Source organism: Chiloscyllium plagiosum, chromosome 10 (genome assembly GCF_004010195.1).
Source record: "Chiloscyllium plagiosum isolate BGI_BamShark_2017 chromosome 10, ASM401019v2, whole genome shotgun sequence".
NCBI classification, from domain to species: Eukaryota; Metazoa; Chordata; class Chondrichthyes; order Orectolobiformes; family Hemiscylliidae; genus Chiloscyllium; species Chiloscyllium plagiosum.
The window spans coordinates 35,033,948-35,052,666 of NC_057719.1; the positions used below are offsets into that span (position 1 = coordinate 35,033,948).

The 18,719-nt window shown below is 40.9% G+C and overlaps 2 protein-coding genes across 3 annotated transcripts in view; one reads left to right on the forward strand and one right to left on the reverse strand.

The window, feature by feature from the left end:
- Positions 1-18,719, forward strand: part of LOC122553505 (kelch domain-containing protein 2-like) — an 81,335-nt gene that overhangs the window by 59,191 nt on the left and 3,425 nt on the right. The window lies entirely within an intron of this gene.
- Positions 1-18,719, reverse strand: part of LOC122553501 (nuclear export mediator factor NEMF-like) — a 132,769-nt gene that overhangs the window by 10,305 nt on the left and 103,745 nt on the right. For both annotated transcript variants that reach the window (XM_043697353.1, XM_043697355.1), the window contains 8 exons: positions 18,033-18,588; positions 16,413-16,467; positions 15,142-15,191; positions 12,106-12,247; positions 8,439-8,516; positions 8,157-8,357; positions 7,984-8,022; positions 1,728-1,834 (listed from right to left, as the gene is read on the reverse strand). In XM_043697353.1, coding sequence (XP_043553288.1) covers positions 1,728-1,834; positions 7,984-8,022; positions 8,157-8,357; positions 8,439-8,516; positions 12,106-12,247; positions 15,142-15,191; positions 16,413-16,467; positions 18,033-18,588 — 1,228 coding nt within the window. The remainder of the gene's footprint in view (positions 1-1,727; positions 1,835-7,983; positions 8,023-8,156; positions 8,358-8,438; positions 8,517-12,105; positions 12,248-15,141; positions 15,192-16,412; positions 16,468-18,032; positions 18,589-18,719) is intronic.

Consider the following 18,719-nt stretch of genomic DNA (forward strand, 5'->3'; position numbering starts at 1 on the left):
GTCACCGTCCCTAAAGGTTCTGTCATAAAAAGATAATTAGTCCTTTTACATTACATAAAACAGTACATCTTCCTGTGAGCACCTTAACATACTGTTCTAGAAAACCATCCCTAACATATTCCAGAAACTCATCTTCATAGCTTTAACACTCAATTGGTTTACTCGGTCTATTTACAGATTGAAGTCACTCATAATTACTATATTCATAACAGGCTTGACAGGGTAAATGTTGAGAGGATAGTTCCAGTCGTAGAAGACTCTAGCACCAAAGGGCAGAAAAAAGGGTTGCCAATTTAGGACTGAGATGAGGAGGAATTTAATCTCTCAGGAGGTTTAAGAGTTTTTGAAACTCCTTGCCACAGAAAACTGTGTATACTTATGGCTGAGATAGATAGATTCCTGTAAAGATTGACGCGAAGTAATTATTCAGTTCCTCAGCCATTTTCTTGTTCCCCACTACTCTCTCCAGCATCATTTTCCAGCAGCCCAATGACCCCTTCCATTCTTCCTCCATCCTCATCCATTGTGCCATGCGAGGTGCCACAGCCTTCACTAGTTTCCCAAACAGAATACCATTTAGCTAGCAGGAGAGACTCAAGGACATCTTGCACTACCTGTTTGGCTCTCCTCGGCTACCTTTTTCTTTTCTATTTACATGCTACTCACCTGCAGTGCGATTATCTCTCTATACCTGCTATCCACAAAGTTACTGCCTCACAAATACACAACAGAGGCTTAGGCTGTAGCTCAATTTCCAAAACAGGGCGGCACGGTGGCACAGTGGTTAGCACTGCTGCCTCACAGCGCCAGAAACCCGGGTTCAATTCCCACCTCAGGTGACTGACTGTGTGTAATCTAATCTAATCTAATCTAAAACCCAGAATTCAAGTTGGTGTAGTGGTGATACTTCCTGCAGATATGTTTGGGACACATGATATCACACAAATCACAACATGTGCACTCTGTTTGGCTCAGCTGACCTGTGTAACTCTAACCTATTTGATACCCTTAGAATAAATATAAACTTACTAGTAACAACTTTACTTTGGTTACATTAACTTTATTTTAATTTGACTTCCATTAACTTTACTTCCGTTTTGAAGGTTCCTTACTGAAATCCAAGTAGCTTCCTGTTTTACAAATTATATGTTTTTCTAGTTAAAACTATTTAAACACATTCCCTAACAGCAGCTTCTCATCAATACTTGCACTTGCAATTTTCAAATGATGACACTGTTAGATTTTTATTTATACTTGGCCTGGCTGCCGTGTAATCCCGAGGAGGGGTGTCTCCCTGCGGTCTGGCTGACTCAGCTCTCAAAAGATAACTTAGACGAGATCACTATGCAATTCACTGAAAATACCCTCCTCCAAATGAATACTTTCAGGTTTACATTTTTTTTTTTACTTTTCCATAGCTACTCTAATGACTTGCTTATATGTCTTGCTGATTTTGGTTTAGTGATTAAAGGTAGTCAAATCACCAGCAGACTGTATGTTGTTCAGAATCAAGTCTTTTGATAAAGATGTTATCTTTATAAAGGTGTGCCCTAAAATGCAGGATTATCTCAATGAATATATGAACAGTTAGCTTAGATTATGTACTCCAAGTCCTGAAAAGGGGCCTTGAAGTAACAAGTTTCTCACTAAAAGTTCACTTGTTTGTTCATTCTCATTATCTTAAACAACTGAAGTAAATTCTTAGTAATTTTTAAAATGAAACTTACTTATAATTATTCATGGCAGTGTATGGAGCACAGAAAGGTACAGCAAACAGCAACACATCATCCGGATAAGGCTGACCAGTTAGTGAGGTCAGCAATTTCTCACCCTCCTGAAATGAAAAGATTATGAAACTTAATACTGTAAATACAAGTTTTCAAAGAATACCTATGTCCTCACTTGAATGCAATCTGACGAACAATTTGCTCTCACTATTGTACTATTGCCATAAAACCATAAAATGTAATAGCGGAAGTAGGCCGTTTGGGTATGCTCAACCACTGCATAAGATCATGGCTGATCTGATAATTCTCAACTCCACTGTCTAATTCAACCATGAATATACTTAAATGACCCAGCCTCGAAAGCCATCTGAGGTAAAGAATTCCACAAATTCACCTCCCTCAGAACAAATCTCTCCTCATCTCTGTCTCAAATGGGTGACTTCTTACTTTGAGATTATGCCCTCCATTTACTCTGTGGGAAGGTCTAGGATCAATCTCTCTGTATTGATCCTGTTAAGAATCTATTATTTTTCCAATTAGAACATCTCTTTTTCCTTAGTCTTCTCCAATGTGTTGTATTCTGTCCAAAGCTTTCTAAAATGTACATATTCTCTTCATGCCACCCCACCCGACCGAAGGAGGTACAATGGTGAGAGGAACAGACAGGACATTCTGTGGTTACGAACCAAATTCCTGATGGTATGTTGTCTCGGGGATGCTAGGGTCAGGGATGTCTCAGATCGAGTCTACAGGATTCTTAAGGGAGAGGGGGAGGGGGAGCAGCCAGAAGTCATGGTACACATCGTATCATGACATAGCTAGAAAAAAGGATGAAGACCTGAAAAGAGAATATAGAGAGTTAGGTTGAAAGCTAAAAGGCAGGGCAAGCAGAGTAGTGATCTCAGGATTGCTACCAGTGTTACGGGTTAGCGAGGCTAGGAACAGAAAGCGAGTGCAAATGAACACGTGGCTGCCAGGCTGATGTAGGAGGGAGCCTTCACAGATGTGGATCATTAGGATAGCTTCTGGGGAAGGTGGGACCTGTACAAGGAGGACGGGTTGCCCCTGAACTGGAGGGGCACCAATATCCTGAGCGGGTAGTTTGCTCAAGCTCTTCAGGAGGGTTTAATCAAGTTTGGCTGGGGGATGGAGTAGCTAGTAGTTTGAGGATGGAGTAGCTAGTGAACAGCCGATACAGTGTGCAGAGAGTATGTGAGGAAGGATAGACAGTTGATAGGGCAAAGTTGCAGTCAGTGTGATGGGTTGAAGTGTGTCTATTTTAACACAAGAAGTATCAGTAAAGGTGATGAACTTAGTTCCAAGTACTGATCCAAGCTCTATGATGTTGTGGTCATTATGGAGACTTGGATATCACAAGGACAGGAATGATTGTTGAATGTTCCAGGCTTTAGATATTTCCAAACATCTAAATAGAGAGGGAGTTAAAAGAGGTGGGGGAGTGGTTTTGCAAATCAGGGGTAGTATCACAGCTGCAAAATGGGAGGTCATCGAGGTGACTGAGTCATTATGGGTTGAAGTCAAGAACAAGAAAGGAGCAGTCATTTTCTTGGGAGTTTTTTTTAAGACTCCCTCTCCCCCCCCGCAGCAACAGAGACACAAAGGAGCAGATTGGGAGGCAGAGTTTGGAAAGGTGCAGAAATTACAGGGTTATTGTCATGTTTGATTTTAACGTCCCTAATAACGATTGGGACTTCCTTAGTGTGAATAGTTTGGATGGAGCAGACTTTGTCAGGTGTGTCCAGGAAGGATTCCTGACTCAATATGTAGATCGGCCAACTAGAGGGGAAGCCATATTAGATTTAATGAATGGCAACAAAACAGGTCAGGTGTCGGATCTCTTGGTGGGAGAGCACTTCAGTGATCGCAACTCCCTGACCTTACTATAGTCATGGACAGGGATAGGAGCAGACAGTATAGGAAAAGGGGAGAAGGGAAATTTAATTGGGGGAAGGAAAATTACAATAATATTAGGCAGGAACTGGGGCGCCTAAATTGGGAACACGTTCTCAGGGAAATGCATGACAGAAATGTGGAGGTTGTTTAAGGAGTACTTGCTGATAGTGCTGGTTAGGTTTGTCCCACTGAGGCGGTAAAGGAATCTAAAGTGACAAGGGATGTGGAACATCTAATCGAGAGGAAGAAGGAAACTTACTTAGGGTTAAGGAAGCAAAGATCAGACAGGGTTCTAGAGGGTTACAAGGTAATCAGGAAGGAACTGAAGAATGGGCTTAGGACTGCTTTAATGGCATGAAAAAGCTTTAACGGGTAGGATTAAGCAAAACCCTAAGGAATTCTATACTTATGTGAGGAACAAAGAGGATGGCTAAAGTGAGGGTAGGAACCAATCAATGGAGGGAACTTGTGCCTGGAGTCAGAGGTGGTAGGGGAGGTCCTTAATAACTTTGCTTAAGTATTCACTACTGAGGGACCTTGTCGTTTGTGAGGACAGCATGAAATAGACTGATATGCTCAACCAGGTTAATGTTAAGAAGAAGAAATGCTGAAAATTTTGAAAATCGTAAGGATAGATAAGTCCCCTGACTCAGACGGGATATAAGCAAGATTTCTATGGGAAGTGAAGAAGGAGATTGCTGTGCCTTTGGCGATGATCTTGCTTCTTCACTGTTTACTGGAGTAGTGCCAGATGATTGGAGGGTGGCAAATGTTATTGCATTGTTTAAAGAAGGGAATAGGGATAATGCTGGGAATTACAGACTAGTCAATTTTACGTCTGTGGTGGGTAAATTACTAGAAAGGATTCTGAGAGAGGGGATTTATGATTACTCGGAAAACCATAGTTTGATTAGAGATAGTCAGCGTTGCTTTGAGAGGGGCAGGTCATGCCTCACAAGCCTTATTGAATTGAGGATGTGATAAACATATTAATGAAGGTAGAGCAGTGGATGTGGTGCATGTGAATTTTAAAAAAGCAGTTTGGTAAGGTTCCCCATGGTAGGCTCATTCAGAAAGTGAGGAGGCAGGGAAATATAGCTGCCTGGATACAGAATTGGCTGGACCACAGAAGACAGAGATAGTAAATGGAAAGTATTCAGCCTGAAGCTCCGTGATCAGTGGTATTCTGCAGGGATCTGTACTGCTCTTGTGAGCAGTACAGATCTGCTCTTGTGAGTTTTATGAAGGACTTGAGGAGAAAGTGAGGTCTGCAGATGCTGGAGATCAGAGCTGAAAATGTGTCACTGGAAAAGCGCAGCAGGTCAGGCAGCATCCAGGGAACAGGAGAATCGACGTTTCGGGCATAAGCCCTTCTTCAGGAATGAGGAAAGTTTGTCCAGCAGGCTAAGATAAACTACCTTTTATCTTAGCCTGCTGGACAAACTTTCCTCATTCCTGAAGAAGGGCTAATGCCCGAAACGTCGATTCTCCTGTTCCCTAGATGCTGCCTGACCTCCTGCGCTTCTCCAGCAACACATTTCCATCTCTGACCTCCAGCATCTCCACACCTCACTTACTCCATTCAGCCCATCAAACCTACTGCACCATTCAACAAGATAATGATTGATCCTGTATCTCAACGCCATACTCCTGCTCTCTCCCCACATCCCTCAGCACCTTCAGCAACTAGAAATCCATTTATTTCCTTCTCAAATATATTCAGTGTGAAACTTGTGAAACTTGGCCTTCACAAGTTTCTGCAAGAGAGAATTCATCACCGTCTGAGTGAAGATGTTTCAGCTCCTCTGAGTCCTAGCTTGCCTACACTGCACTCTCAGATCCTCTTGTTCTAGACCCCTCTACCTCCCCAGCCAGAACCCACCTTACTCCCTCTTTGTGGGGTACGTGGAAGAGTCCATTTTCTGCAGCTACACTGGCAACATGCCCCACCTTTCTCTCCGCTACATTGATCACTGTATCAGAACCACTTTATGCACCCACCAGGAGGTTAAACAGTTAATCAATTTCACAAACACCTTACATCCTAACCTCAGGTTCACCTAGACCATCTCAGACACTTCCCTCACCTTTCTGGTCCACTCTGCCTCCATTTACCATGACCGACTCAACGTGGACATCTATTTCAAACCAACTGATTCCCACAGCCATCTGGACTACATCCCCTCCTGTAAAAAAGCTATCCTTACTCCCAATTCCTCCGCTTCTACCGTATCTGATCCCAGCAGGAGCAATTCCACTCCAGAACATCCCCAATGGCCTCCTACTTGGTCAACAATGCCCTCCTGCACATCTCCTCCACCTACCACACTTCTGCCCTGGTGCCCATGGCTACTCCTTTTGTTTGGAGGAAGTGGGAGGATTGGAAGGAGAAGTTGTTCAGGGTGAGGACCAGTTCAGTCAGTCGAAGGAGGGTTACGAAGAGGCAGGCATAGCTGGGGCCTATGTGGGTGCCCATGGCTACTCCTTTCGTTTTGGAGGAAGTGGGAGGATTGGAAAGAGAAGTTGTTCAGGGTGAGGACCAGTTCAGTCAGTCGAAGGAGGGTGTCAGTGGAAGGGTACTGGTTGGTACGGCGGGAAAGGAAGAAGCGGAGGGCTTTGAGTCCTTCGTGATGGGGGATGGAGGTGTACAGGGACTGGATGTCCATGGTGAAGATAAGGCGTTGGGGACCAGGGAAGCAAAAATCATGGAGGAGGTGGAGGGCATGGGTGGTGTCCCGAACGTAGGTGGGGAGTTCTTGGACTAAGGGGGACAGGACCGTGTCAAGGTATGAAGGACTTGGATGAGGAAGTCGAAGGGTAGGTTAGCGAGTTTGCCGATGACACATGGCAAAAAGATTGGTGGAATAGTGGATAGTGTGGAGAGCAATTGGAGGTTACAACGAGACATTGACATGATGCAGAACTGAGCTGATAAGCAGCAGATGGAGTTCAACCTGGAAAAGTGTGAAGTAATTCATTTTGAAAGGTTACATATGAATACAGAATACAGGGTTAAAGGCAGGATTCTTAGCATTGTGGATGAATAGAGGGATCTTGGGGTCAATGTCCTTAAAGTTGCCACCCAACTTGATAGGATTGATAATAAGGCGTATGGTTTGTTGGCTTTCATTAGGAAAGCAATACAATTTAAGAGCCTCAAGGTTATGCTGCAGCTCTACAGAGCTCAGGTTAGATCACACTTGGAATATTGTTCAGTTCTGGTTGCCTCTTTATAAGGATGTGAAAACTTTAGAGAGGGTGCAGAGGAGATTTACCAGAATGCTGCCTGGACTAGAGGGCATGTCTTATGAGGAAAGCTTGCGTGAGCGAGGACTTTTCTCATTGGAGCGAAGAAGAATGAGAGATGACTTGATAGAGGCACAGTGGCACAGTGGTTAGCACTGCTGCCTCACAGCGCCAGAGACCCGGGTTCAATTCCCGCCTCAGGCGACTGACTGTGTGGAGTTTGCACGTTCTCCCCTTGTCTGCGTGGGTTTCCTCCGGGTGCTCCGGTTTCCTCCCACATCACAAAGATGTACAGGGTCAGGTGAATTGGCCATACTAAATTGCCCGTAGTGTTAGGTAAGGGGTAAATGTAGGGGTATGGGTGGGTTTCACTTCGGCGGGTCGGTGTGGACTTGTTGGGCCGAAGGGCCTGTTTCTACACTGTAATCTAATCTAATCTAATCTAATCTAAGATGATGAAAGGTATAGATAGAGTGAATAGTTAGAGATTTTGTTTGTAATGGCTATCACAAGAGGGTATAACTTTAAGGTGAGTGGACGAAGGTTTGGGGAAGATGTCAGATGTTGGTTCTTTACTCAAAGTGATGGATGCGTGGAATGCACTGCCAGCATTATGGACATTTAAGTGACTCTTGGATAGGCACATGGATGATACTGAATGAAGGGTATGTAGGTTAGCTTGATCTTAAGAGCAGGATAAAAGATTGGCACAACGTAGAGGGCTGAAAGGCCTGTACTATGCTGTACTATTCTATATATCATTTGTTAAATTGGTTCTCAGTTTGCTAAGCAGTTTTCCTTTCTGAGTGTTATTTCTAATTTTTAAAATCTTCATCTAGATATTTAGTAATTGAATATTAGTTAATTGTATAATTTCCCCCTCCCTCCCAAACTGATGTTGAATTGTCTTTTGTCAGGTTACCTCAACCTCTCCTTTTGAAAATAGATATACCATTAGCCATTCTTCAGTCCCACTTAATCTCAATAGAATCTGTTCTCAACTGATTTCTCAAACTTAACTGGCAATCCGAGGATAAGGCCATTAAAAATAACAATAATCATTTTGAACTTTTTATCTTATTAATAACCAACAAACCTCAGCCGCTTGCAGATCTTGCTCTGGTTCGTCCTGGTCCTACATATTTATAAAACACAAATGTTAATAAAGGACATTAATTTATTACAGAAGTACACAGTGCCATTTTTGTTAGTTGGTGAAACTAACTTTTTTTCAGAATATTAATGTTTAAATGGACTCCAATGCCTTACTTCTTGATGATCTTCGACAGCACTCTCCTCTATAGTAACTTCTGCCATATGATGTGTAACAAGGTCGAGATTTTGCTCTTTGCTTTCAACACTACTCGTTTTGTTTGAAGACTGTTGCTTCACCTGCTGTTTTTTAGTTGTTTTTTTTGCTTTTCCCTTTTTACCTTTCTTCGTCTTTTCCTCTTTACTTGAGCCAGCTGACTGGATTCAGATAATATAAATTAAAATCCAATACCTAATGCATTTTAAAATATAATCTGTATAATGCAAACTTATTCATACCCCAAGTAATTTCATCATTAATTCACGATCCTCTTCATCTTGATCTTTATATTTTTCTTTAATTTTCCTCAGTTTAGCCTGAATAATGCAAAACAGAGTAATAACTACTTTGAGTCATCAGATGTCATATAGATATACAGCATGGAAACAAGACCATTTGGTCCAACTTGTCCATGCCGACCAGATATCCTAAATTAACCTAGTCCCATTTGCCAGCATTTAGCCCATATCTCTCTAAACCCTTCCTATTCATATACCTTTCAGGATGCCTTTTAAATGCTGTAATTATACCCCTCCACCACTTCCTCTGGCAGCTCATTCCATACACGCACTACTCTCTGCATGAAAATGCTGCCCCTTAGATCCCTTTTAATTTTTTCCCCTCTCACTTTAAATCTATGCCCTCTAGTTTTCAACTCCCCCACCCTGGGGAAAAGATCTTGTCTATTTAACCTATCCATTATTTAACCTATCCATGCCCCTCATGATTTTATAAACCCCTATAAGGTCACCCCTCAGCCTCCAATGCTCAAGGGAAAACAGCCCCAGCCTATTCAACCTCTCCCTGTAGCTCAAACCCTCCAACTTTAGCAACAGCCTTGTAAATCTTTTATGAACCTTTTCAAGTTTCACAACATCCTTCCTATAGCAGGGAGACCAGAATTGTATGTAGTATTCCAACAGCGGCCTAACCAATGTCCTGTACAGCCGCAACATGACCTCCCAACTCCTATACTCAATGCACTGACCAACAAAGGAAAGCATACCAAATGCCTTCTTCGCTTTCCTGTCTACCTGGGACTCCACTTTGAAGGAACTATGAACCTACATTCCAAGGTCTCTTTGTTCAGCAACACAAGCAGTAATATTTTCACTTGATTTGAACCCAAGTTCATTGCCGAGTTCATTTGCATCTCAATACCAGTTATGATGATAGTGATGATGATATATGGAAATATACACTTAATTATCAGAAAAATTAATAGAATTATTTCTAATCTATATTTTTACATGGTGCTCATCAGACACTCATTAAACATAATTTAACAGCCAAATTCAGACTATTGCTCCAGTTAAGTGCGATAAAAATTGCTGATATATCATTTGAAAATTTTCATTCTACAGTAAAGATAAATGAGTTTTGGTTTTCGTTCTGCGAAGGGCACTTGTTTTTTTTTATCGCCAAGAGGCCAGAAAGTCATTTTTGACCAATGATTTCAATCATTATTTCCAAGAAAGCCAGTCACTTAAGCAAAACGACTAGCAAGCAACTTGGGCACTTAAGCCGAAAGTGTACCTACCGATGGTAAGGGGCTACAATCAGGTGTAGATGAAAGTACATGATTCATAATAGGAGAAGGTTGCTAGGCAATCTGAGTTGGAAAAGGAGTCTGAAACAGTCCTCGCAGTTAGTTAGACGAGGCTTTTTGAAACATTCTGTTCAGAAAAGTCAGTGAATTAGCAGGTATCTGCAACTCAGGTACAGACAGTAACATAAAGTTGACATCTGTTGAATGTGCAAAATGTCTGAAAATTTAAATGTTTGTAACTGTTGAATAAGCAATAAAAAGAATGCTAAGATGGGAATGATATTTCACTAACTAACTGTCGGTAAAAGATAATTCTGGGGAAAAGGGCTGACTCTTTATTTTTGTTTGAAATAATATTACTTATGTAAGCTATGTGATTAAAATGAACAATTAACACATATGCATCATATTACAACTTTGGATTTTGAACTAGCAGCATGGGGATTATGATATATGTACATAGGTGGTTTAATAATTAACTTATCAGTTTTCAGAGCCATGATTTTTTGGACTGTTAACAGGAATTTATTTGCGCTGAGAGTGTTTTATAATTGAAGGGAGTAAACATTGAAAGGTGCTAGCCTGTTTTTTGGGTTTCAAAGAATAAAAGAATGATTTTCTTTTGCTGGTGGAGAAAAATCCCATAAACTGGGAAGCTTTTCGTTTCAATTTTCATCAGACTTGGATGAAGTTAGGTCCAAGAATAATTTTGTCTCAAGAAAGGAATCTGTTCAGCATAGTTAAGGATAGAAAATATTCAGTGCTTCAAGTCTACTCCACCATTCAATATGATTGTTTCTGATCATTCAACTCCGTACCCTGTTCCCTCTTTCTCTCCACACTCTTTCATCCCTTTAGCCCTAAAAACTATATCAACCTTCTTTTTGAAAGCATACAATGTTTTGGCCTCAACTGCTTTCTGTGGTAGAGATTTTCATAGGCTCATCACCCTCTGCGAGAAGAAATTTCTCCTTATCTCAGTCCTAAATGGTTTGGTCAGAAACCTGTATGGTTTATTTGAACCTAAGAGAACTTAAACTCAGTTGTGTGACTAATCAACACTGTCAAGGATTTGAAAGGAACATTTAAGTCAGATGTGATAGAGAAAGGAAGTCTGATAGTGGAGTACTGTAAAGTGATGGTGTTGTGGACAGATGAGATTACATTTTATTTTACTGTGTATTTTTAAATCTTAAAATAGTTTTATATCTAAATAGTTTAGTTTATTTTGTCTTCATTTCTTTTGCAAAATAAACTTTTGTATTATTGTTAAAACTAAATCAGAGTGAAATACGACCTTGATAGTTCAGATTTTTCTTGTTAACCTATCAAGCCAGGATTCACTCTGGGATCAGAACTAAAAACAGAAATTGCGACAAAAACTCAACAGGTTTGGCAGCATCTTGGGAGATGAATCAGAGTTAACGTTTCAGGTCCAGCGATTCCTCTTCAGAACACAGATCTCTCCATAGATGCTGCCAGATCTGCTGAGTTTTTCCAGCAATTTTTGTCTTTGTTTCTATTCTCCAGCATTTGCAGTTCTTTCATTTTTTTTCGCTCTGTAGCAAGCAATTTACTACCTGACTCCTCAAAGCACATCCACTATTTAGAAAGCATCCGAAATGTGATGGAGTAACAATATATTTCCACTATACAGCACTAGCAATATATTACTTGCTGCAGGATCCCTAGCCTTTGACCAACTCTTGAAGCCATATAGTATTTATTCAGCCGGTCCAATTCTTTTTCGGGTTAATGGTGAATCCAATTCCCCTAGGATCATGGGAAATTCACCGATAGAAATGGAGTTCCATTTGTGCGATACAGATTTAACTTGGCATTTGTCAGCACAAAACTGGATATTGTCCATGTCTTACTACATTTGGAAAGGGACTGATTAAGTATCTGGGGAGTCAAACACAGTGTAATCATCAGTGAATATCCACTTCTGACATTTTCAAGGAGGGAAGATCATTGATAAAGCAGTTGATTGGGCCTAGGACACTCCTGCAGTAACGTTGTACATCTGAGATGACTGACATCCAACAAACTCAATCATCTTCCTTTGTGTCAGATATGACTACACCCAGCAAAGAGTTTTCTTCATGAATCTCATTGATTCTTGCTTTTTCAAAACTCTTCGATGCCATACTTTGTCAAATACTGCCTTGATGTCAGTATAAGTACTTGAAGATTCTTATATCAAATGGATAACTAACAAATTATCATCTGATAAATGGGACTCGTTACATATTAAGACAAAAAACAATTTTTTTTGTTCCTACATTAGATGTTGATGTTGCTCGCTAAGCCTGCAGCTACAACTGATTCGTAATTGCCTTCCCTCCTCCCATTACCTTTTGTCCTCTTTTCAAAGGCTGTTGAGAAGATAATGATTTTTTTGTATCCTGTTCTTCCACAGATTGTGATTTTCTAGTTTCTAACTGAATTATTTGTTCAGAGTCCTCAGGCGCCAGTTTTTTCTTTCTCTTCATTTCTCTGGAAAATCAAAAGAAATTCATTCCATCATACCTCCTCTTCCATTTCAAACACAATAGCGCAAATTAGCCAAGATAATTGTTGCTAATTCAATATCAACTAAACTCACTTTCAACCAGCAATTGAACATTTGTTTAACTTAGTCAATGAATAGGCCTTTCTTATTCTTCCTTTTTTAGTTCTTGCTAACTAAATATAATTTCTGTTCTGAATAAAAATAAAGAAAAGCAAAACAAAAGGCATCAGGATACACAGGAGATGCTGAAGTTACACTGCTTTAAACTGAATGCACTCCTTTATGAGTGAAGTCAACTGGATAATACTGGGTTTAAGTAATCAGGATCATCAATAAAAACTGTAAAGCACACGTTAACTTAGTTCATCAGCATTTGTTTGGTGAAAACCAGAGAAAATAGTTACAAGTCATGGATCTTACTACTAATCCCTCAATACAAAAATTCTGAAAGTTCAGATATTCTATCAATGACTAGTACAGGCACATATCAGGTAAAGGGGGAAAATCAACTAGGAGAAAGTGAGGACTGCAGATGCTCAAGATCAGAGTCGAGGGTGTGGTGCTGGAAAGGCACAGCAGGTCAGGCAGCATCAGAGGAGCAGGAGAATCGACGTTTCGGGCATAAGCCCTTCATCAGGAATGAGACATCTGGGCCAGGGGGACTGAGAGATAAATGGGAGGGGGCTGTAGTTGGCAGGGGAAGGTAGCTGAAAATGCAATAGGTAGATGAAGGTAGGAGAGAAGGTGATAGGTCGGAGAGGAAGGTGAAGCGGATAGATGCAAAAGACGATGGACAGGTCAAGAGGGCGGTGCCGTGTTGGAGGCTTGGGAATGGGAGAAGATAGGGGGAGGGGAAATCAGGAAACTGGTGATATCCATATTGATCCCATGTGGTTGGAGAGCCCAAGGCAGAGTAGGAGGCATGGAAGGATGTGGAAGATTCCTTTGGGGCCTTGGGCGGAGGTGTTGTCTAGGTAGCTGTGGGAGCTCGTGGGTTTGTAGTAGATGTCCGTGGTTAATCAGTCACCAGAGATGGAGATGGAGGGGTCTAGGAAGGAGAGGGAGGTGTCCAAGATGATCCAGGTGAATTTGAGGTAGGGATGAAAGGTGTTAGTGAAGTTGATGAACTGTTCAACCTCCTCATGGGAGTACGGAGGTAGCATCGATACAGTCATCAATGTAGCAGAGGAAAAGATGGGGGATGGTGCCGGTGTAGCTGCCAAAGATGGACCTTTCCAATCCCCCTGCGCCATATCTTCATCATGAACATCCAGTCTCCATATACATCTATCCGCCACGTCGAAGGCCTCCAAGCCTTCCATTTCTTCCTCTCACGCTGTCTCAACAGTTCCCTCCACTGACACCGTCATCCACCTAGCTGAACTGGTCCTCACCCTTAACTTCTCCTTCCAATCCTCCCACTTCCTCCAAACCAAAGGGGTAGCCATGGGCACCCGCATGGGTCCCAACTATTCCTGCCTCTTTGTCGGGTACATGGAACAATCCATCTTCCACAGCTACACAGGCACCATCCCCCATCTTTTCCTCCGCTACTTGGATGAATGTATCGGTGCTACCTCGTGCTCCCACGAGGAGATTGAACAGTTCATCAACTTCACTAACAACTTTCATCCCAAGCTCAAATTCACCTGGACCATCTCAGACACCTCCCTCCCCTTCCTGGACCTCTCCACCTCCACCTCCATCTCTGGCGACCGAATAACTACGGACATCTACTACAAACCTGGACTACAGCTCCTCCCATTTTGCCTCCTGTAAAAACGCCATCCTTTATCCCCAATTCCTCCACCTCCGCCACATCTATTCCCAGGATGACCAATTCCACCATAGAAAATTCCAGATAGTCTCCTTCTTCAAAGACTGCAATTTCCCCTCCCATGTGGTCGACAATGCCTTCCAACGCATCTCACCCACTTGCTGCAACTCTGCCCTTGAATCCCACCCCTCTCAATGCACCAATGTACAGAACACCCCTGGTCTTCACCTTCCATCCCACCAACCTCCGTATACATTATGGCATCTTTCGCCATCTACAAATGGACCCCACCACTCGGAATATATTTCCCTCCCCACTCCTATTAGCATTTTGGAGAGACTATTCCCTCTGTGACTCCCTGGTCAGATCCTCACCCCACTCCCAGCACCTTCCCTTGCCATCGCAGGAAGTGCAAAACCTGCACCCACACCTCCCCCTCACCTCCGTCCAAGGCCCAAAGGATCCTTCCACATCCAAAAGAAATTTAAGTGTACCTCCATAAATATCATCTACTGTAACCATTGCACCAAATGTGGTCTCATCAGGGAGACAGGATGCTAACTTGCAGATCATTTCAGAGAACATATCTGAGGCATACGCACAACCAACCCCACTGCTGAATACTTTAACTTCTCCTCCCACTCATCAAGGACATGCCAAACCCTAACCACTCAACAGCTGGAGGAAGAAGGCCTCATTCTCTGCCTTGGGAACTTGTAACCACACGGAATTAATGTGAATATCATCAGTTTCCTCATTTTCCTTCCCCTCACCTTATCTCAGTCCCAAGCCTCCAACTCTGCACCACCCTCTTGGCCTGCCCATAGTCTTTCCCATCTATCAGCTCCACCTTCCTCTCCGATCCATCACCTTCGCCCCCATCTTCATCGACTTATTGCAATCTCAGCCACCTTCTCCCCAGCCCCAACCCTCTCCCATTTATCTCTCAGCATCATTCCTGGTGAAGGGCTTATGCCCAAAATGTTGATTCGCCTGCTCCTCGGATGCTGCCTGACCTGTTGTGCTTTACCAGCATCACACTAATTGACACACATCAGGTAAAAGCTTCTTTATTTTACAACATTTCTAAATGAAACTCACTTCCTTTCTTTGACCGATAGGTGTTTCCGACTTTGTGATTTCCCATCAACCTGTAAAAAGAAACAAGTTTTTGACCTTGATTTACTTGGATGTGGCAAACTCATAACTGACACTGACAATAATATTACAAATGAAGCATATCATAGGATAAAACTAATTACATGTATACCAGAAGTACAATTAAAGAGAAAATACACTGAGACACCACATAAATGTCATTAACATGGCCAGCACGAAACAAAAATATTTTAGCACATTTCTAATTGAAAATGAATCTGAGATCTGAGAGTTAACTCACCTATTAAAAAAATACACAAATCAAATCTTAAATCGATGCACGTTATTCAGCAAAATTGACAAATTCAAAGAATTCTCACTTCAGGGAAAGTAATGAATGGGGCCACTGAATTGGTGGATGTACATACAATAAAGCAATGATATAGAATTAGAGTCTATACTGGGGAATTGGGTCATGTAATGCAAATGGAAAACTGTCATTTGAAGCTACATGCCAAGATTTGAATCTAGCCAGGTCACAGGACGGAAATCTTATGTTGGAACAAAGCAAAGGGAATGCTACATTGCATCTTTAGATAACTTTCATGACCTAAAAATGCTTCTTGCTGACCCTGGATTTCCACATTTGGGAACATATTAAAATTCTATGGCATAGATATTTGTCAACTTCATGAAAGAAAATCCAAATGACTTTCCATTCTCAAATTTATCAAGTGTTTTAAACCATTCAGTTTTGCTGGTTTCCTCATCGAGTACCTGGAAAATGCCTTTGAAACAATAGCTTAAATTGTGGTTGAATATTTTCAAGCTTGCTTTAAATTTGTGAATGGCATCAAAAGAAAGGAACACTTCAATTTTGATATTTGTCACAAACAATGCTATTCATCTTATCTTTGGTTAAGTTACTTGCACCATAAAAACAAAGTGTACCACATTTCTGGAAGCAAAGTAGAAAACCATTTGAATTCCAATTTGTGTAATCAATTTGAAGGAAACTACCAATTAAGTACCAATCAGCATAACAAGAATGTACCTCCTATTAATAACACCAAAATTCAAACTTAATTTGTTTAACCACCCGACAGACCACAGGGACAGATTTGTCCCAACAGACTGAGGTGTGTTCAAATCTAAATCAGAAAGGTGAAAAATTAGCATTCTAACTCATTGCAACATTCATAGTAAAACTGAGTTTAATCAAAGAAAATACAAGAACTTATGCACTCTAAAGTTAAACTAAAGTCGTATTTTACCCATATTTCTTCAATCAGTTCTTCTTTCAATGATGTGTTATGTATCTGGATAGATCTGTTGAAAATAAGATTTAATATAATAATTAGATCTGTTTTATTATAAGACTCCTAAAGACCCTAATGGTTTGGTAATAATGAAAAAAGTTGCATTATTTACATTTTGAAAATTTGCATATGTGACATGATGTTTCATTATTGAGGCATAATTAATAGGGGATGACCATAGCACTCAATTCTTGATACCATTATCTCTGACAAATGACGATTTATGCAAAATGTTGCCTTCCGGTTATTAGTAGTTAATGTGTTCGACAAGTGTCTAACTGGCATCTACATATGATTTGCCTTTCTCAGCAGTAAATAATGAAGAATAGGCACTGTCAGAAATGTGCTCTCAAAACTCATTCACACAGAATAGACATGTCGTGCATTTATCACAAAACTTATGAAATGCACAATAAAGAAGCTTGTTTTATTAGCTGAAAGTGTCTTACATTTTCAATTACCATTGATACGTGTTTGCAAAACGAACATGCAGATCTGGTGGTAGTGCAAAGTATAAATGAATTAGTGAATGTGGCTAAAACAGTAGCACCATAGACAAAACTGTGGATAATCAATAATTGGCAATGGATAACATAATCCAACTAGCAGTAAACAAAAAGCCTCTTAATTCCAGTACAAAGAATATTGAGTATTTAAGTAAGCAAATTTACACTTTAACCTTGGACCGTTGTTACCAGTGGGATATGTAATAATTATTTGTAGCAAAAATAAGACCAGCTGTAACAGAAGCATTTATGTGTGAGAGATCTGGTTCATGAATTCAATGTGTTAACTCAATTTGTCATAATTTCACCGGTAAGCTGGAAAGAAGGGTGCAGGTTTACGTCTCACTTAGGACCTGAACACAAATATCAAGGCTCACACTGCAATGCAGTAGTGAGGGAGTACTACACTGTCGGAGGTTCAGATGCCAAATGAAATCAAAGAGTCGGTATAGAACCTCAGAAAGCAGAGTTGGTTAAACCAGTTAATGTGGGTCATTGATGAAAGTCTCAAAATCAACCAATACATAAGGAATTTAAGTGAAGTATAGTATAGAAGATGATTTAGTTTAGTACAAGGAGCTAAATTCAACATCTGTTACATAAACATATCAAGTCACTGCTACCATGAGTTTGTTTTCTAACTGCTTAATAAATCTACTTAGCAGTTAAAGTTGAAGGTAACAAAACTTGTTTTTATACAGTACTATTAAACATAATAGTCTTAAGGCCCTTCACAGGAACATTATGAAACAAAACACAACACAGGGTCACATAGGGAGATCGAAAGAGGTATGTTTTGTGGAGGAGGGGGCATGTTAATGGCAAAAGGTGAGTCAGACAGCCAGGGAGGTTTAGGGATGGAATTCTCGACTTGGGGACGAAGCAACCAAAGACATGGCAACCAAATGTGCAGCCAGTGAAAATAGTGAATGTTCAGCAGGCAGAGAGGAGTGTAGATATTTCAATTGTGTGAAGTTAAAGAAAATTAGAGTTAGGGAGGTGGGCAAGGCTATGGAGAGATAGTGTAATTTCTCACATATATTTGAAATCCATATTAAATGAAAATTACCTCTTTGACTGAAGATGCGACAGATCAATAGCTGTGTCAGGATAACTAAATTTTGCATTTTCTTCTTCATCCTGATCTATCTCAACCTTCTGCAAATCTCCAGAATCGTTCAGATCATCCTCCTTTTTAGCTGGTTTGTCCAATTCATCTTCGGCCTTGCCCTTTTGGTCGTTTGCAGTCACTTGCACCTCTTTGCACTGCTTGTTATCAGTTTCTGTACTGACCTCTTTCTCATCACCACTACTGCTCTCAGTGTCCTGGTGATCCGCTGCATCTCTTTGCACCTCTTCATGCTGGTTGTTTTCAGCTTCAGTACTGGTCTCTGTATCATCAGAACTACTGCTATCATCATTGTTCTGTTGAACATCTGCAACCCTGTGCAGCTCTTTACACTGGTCTTTTCCAGCTTGTGTAGGAGCCTCTTTGTCATCATCACTACTGCTCTCATCCTGCTGATCTTCTCCAATCCCCTTCATCTCTTCACAATGATTGTTTCCAGCTTCTGTACCAGTCTCCTTGTTTTCATCGCTACTGCTTTCATCATTGTCTGATTGGGCTTAACAAAATAGTTTTGAATTACAATTTGCATTAATCATAGTGCATTGATATTAATGAAGCAAATCACATTTTATAATGTAAGCTAAAAATTTAGACAATGATGTATGGACACACGAACTGCAAAATTAA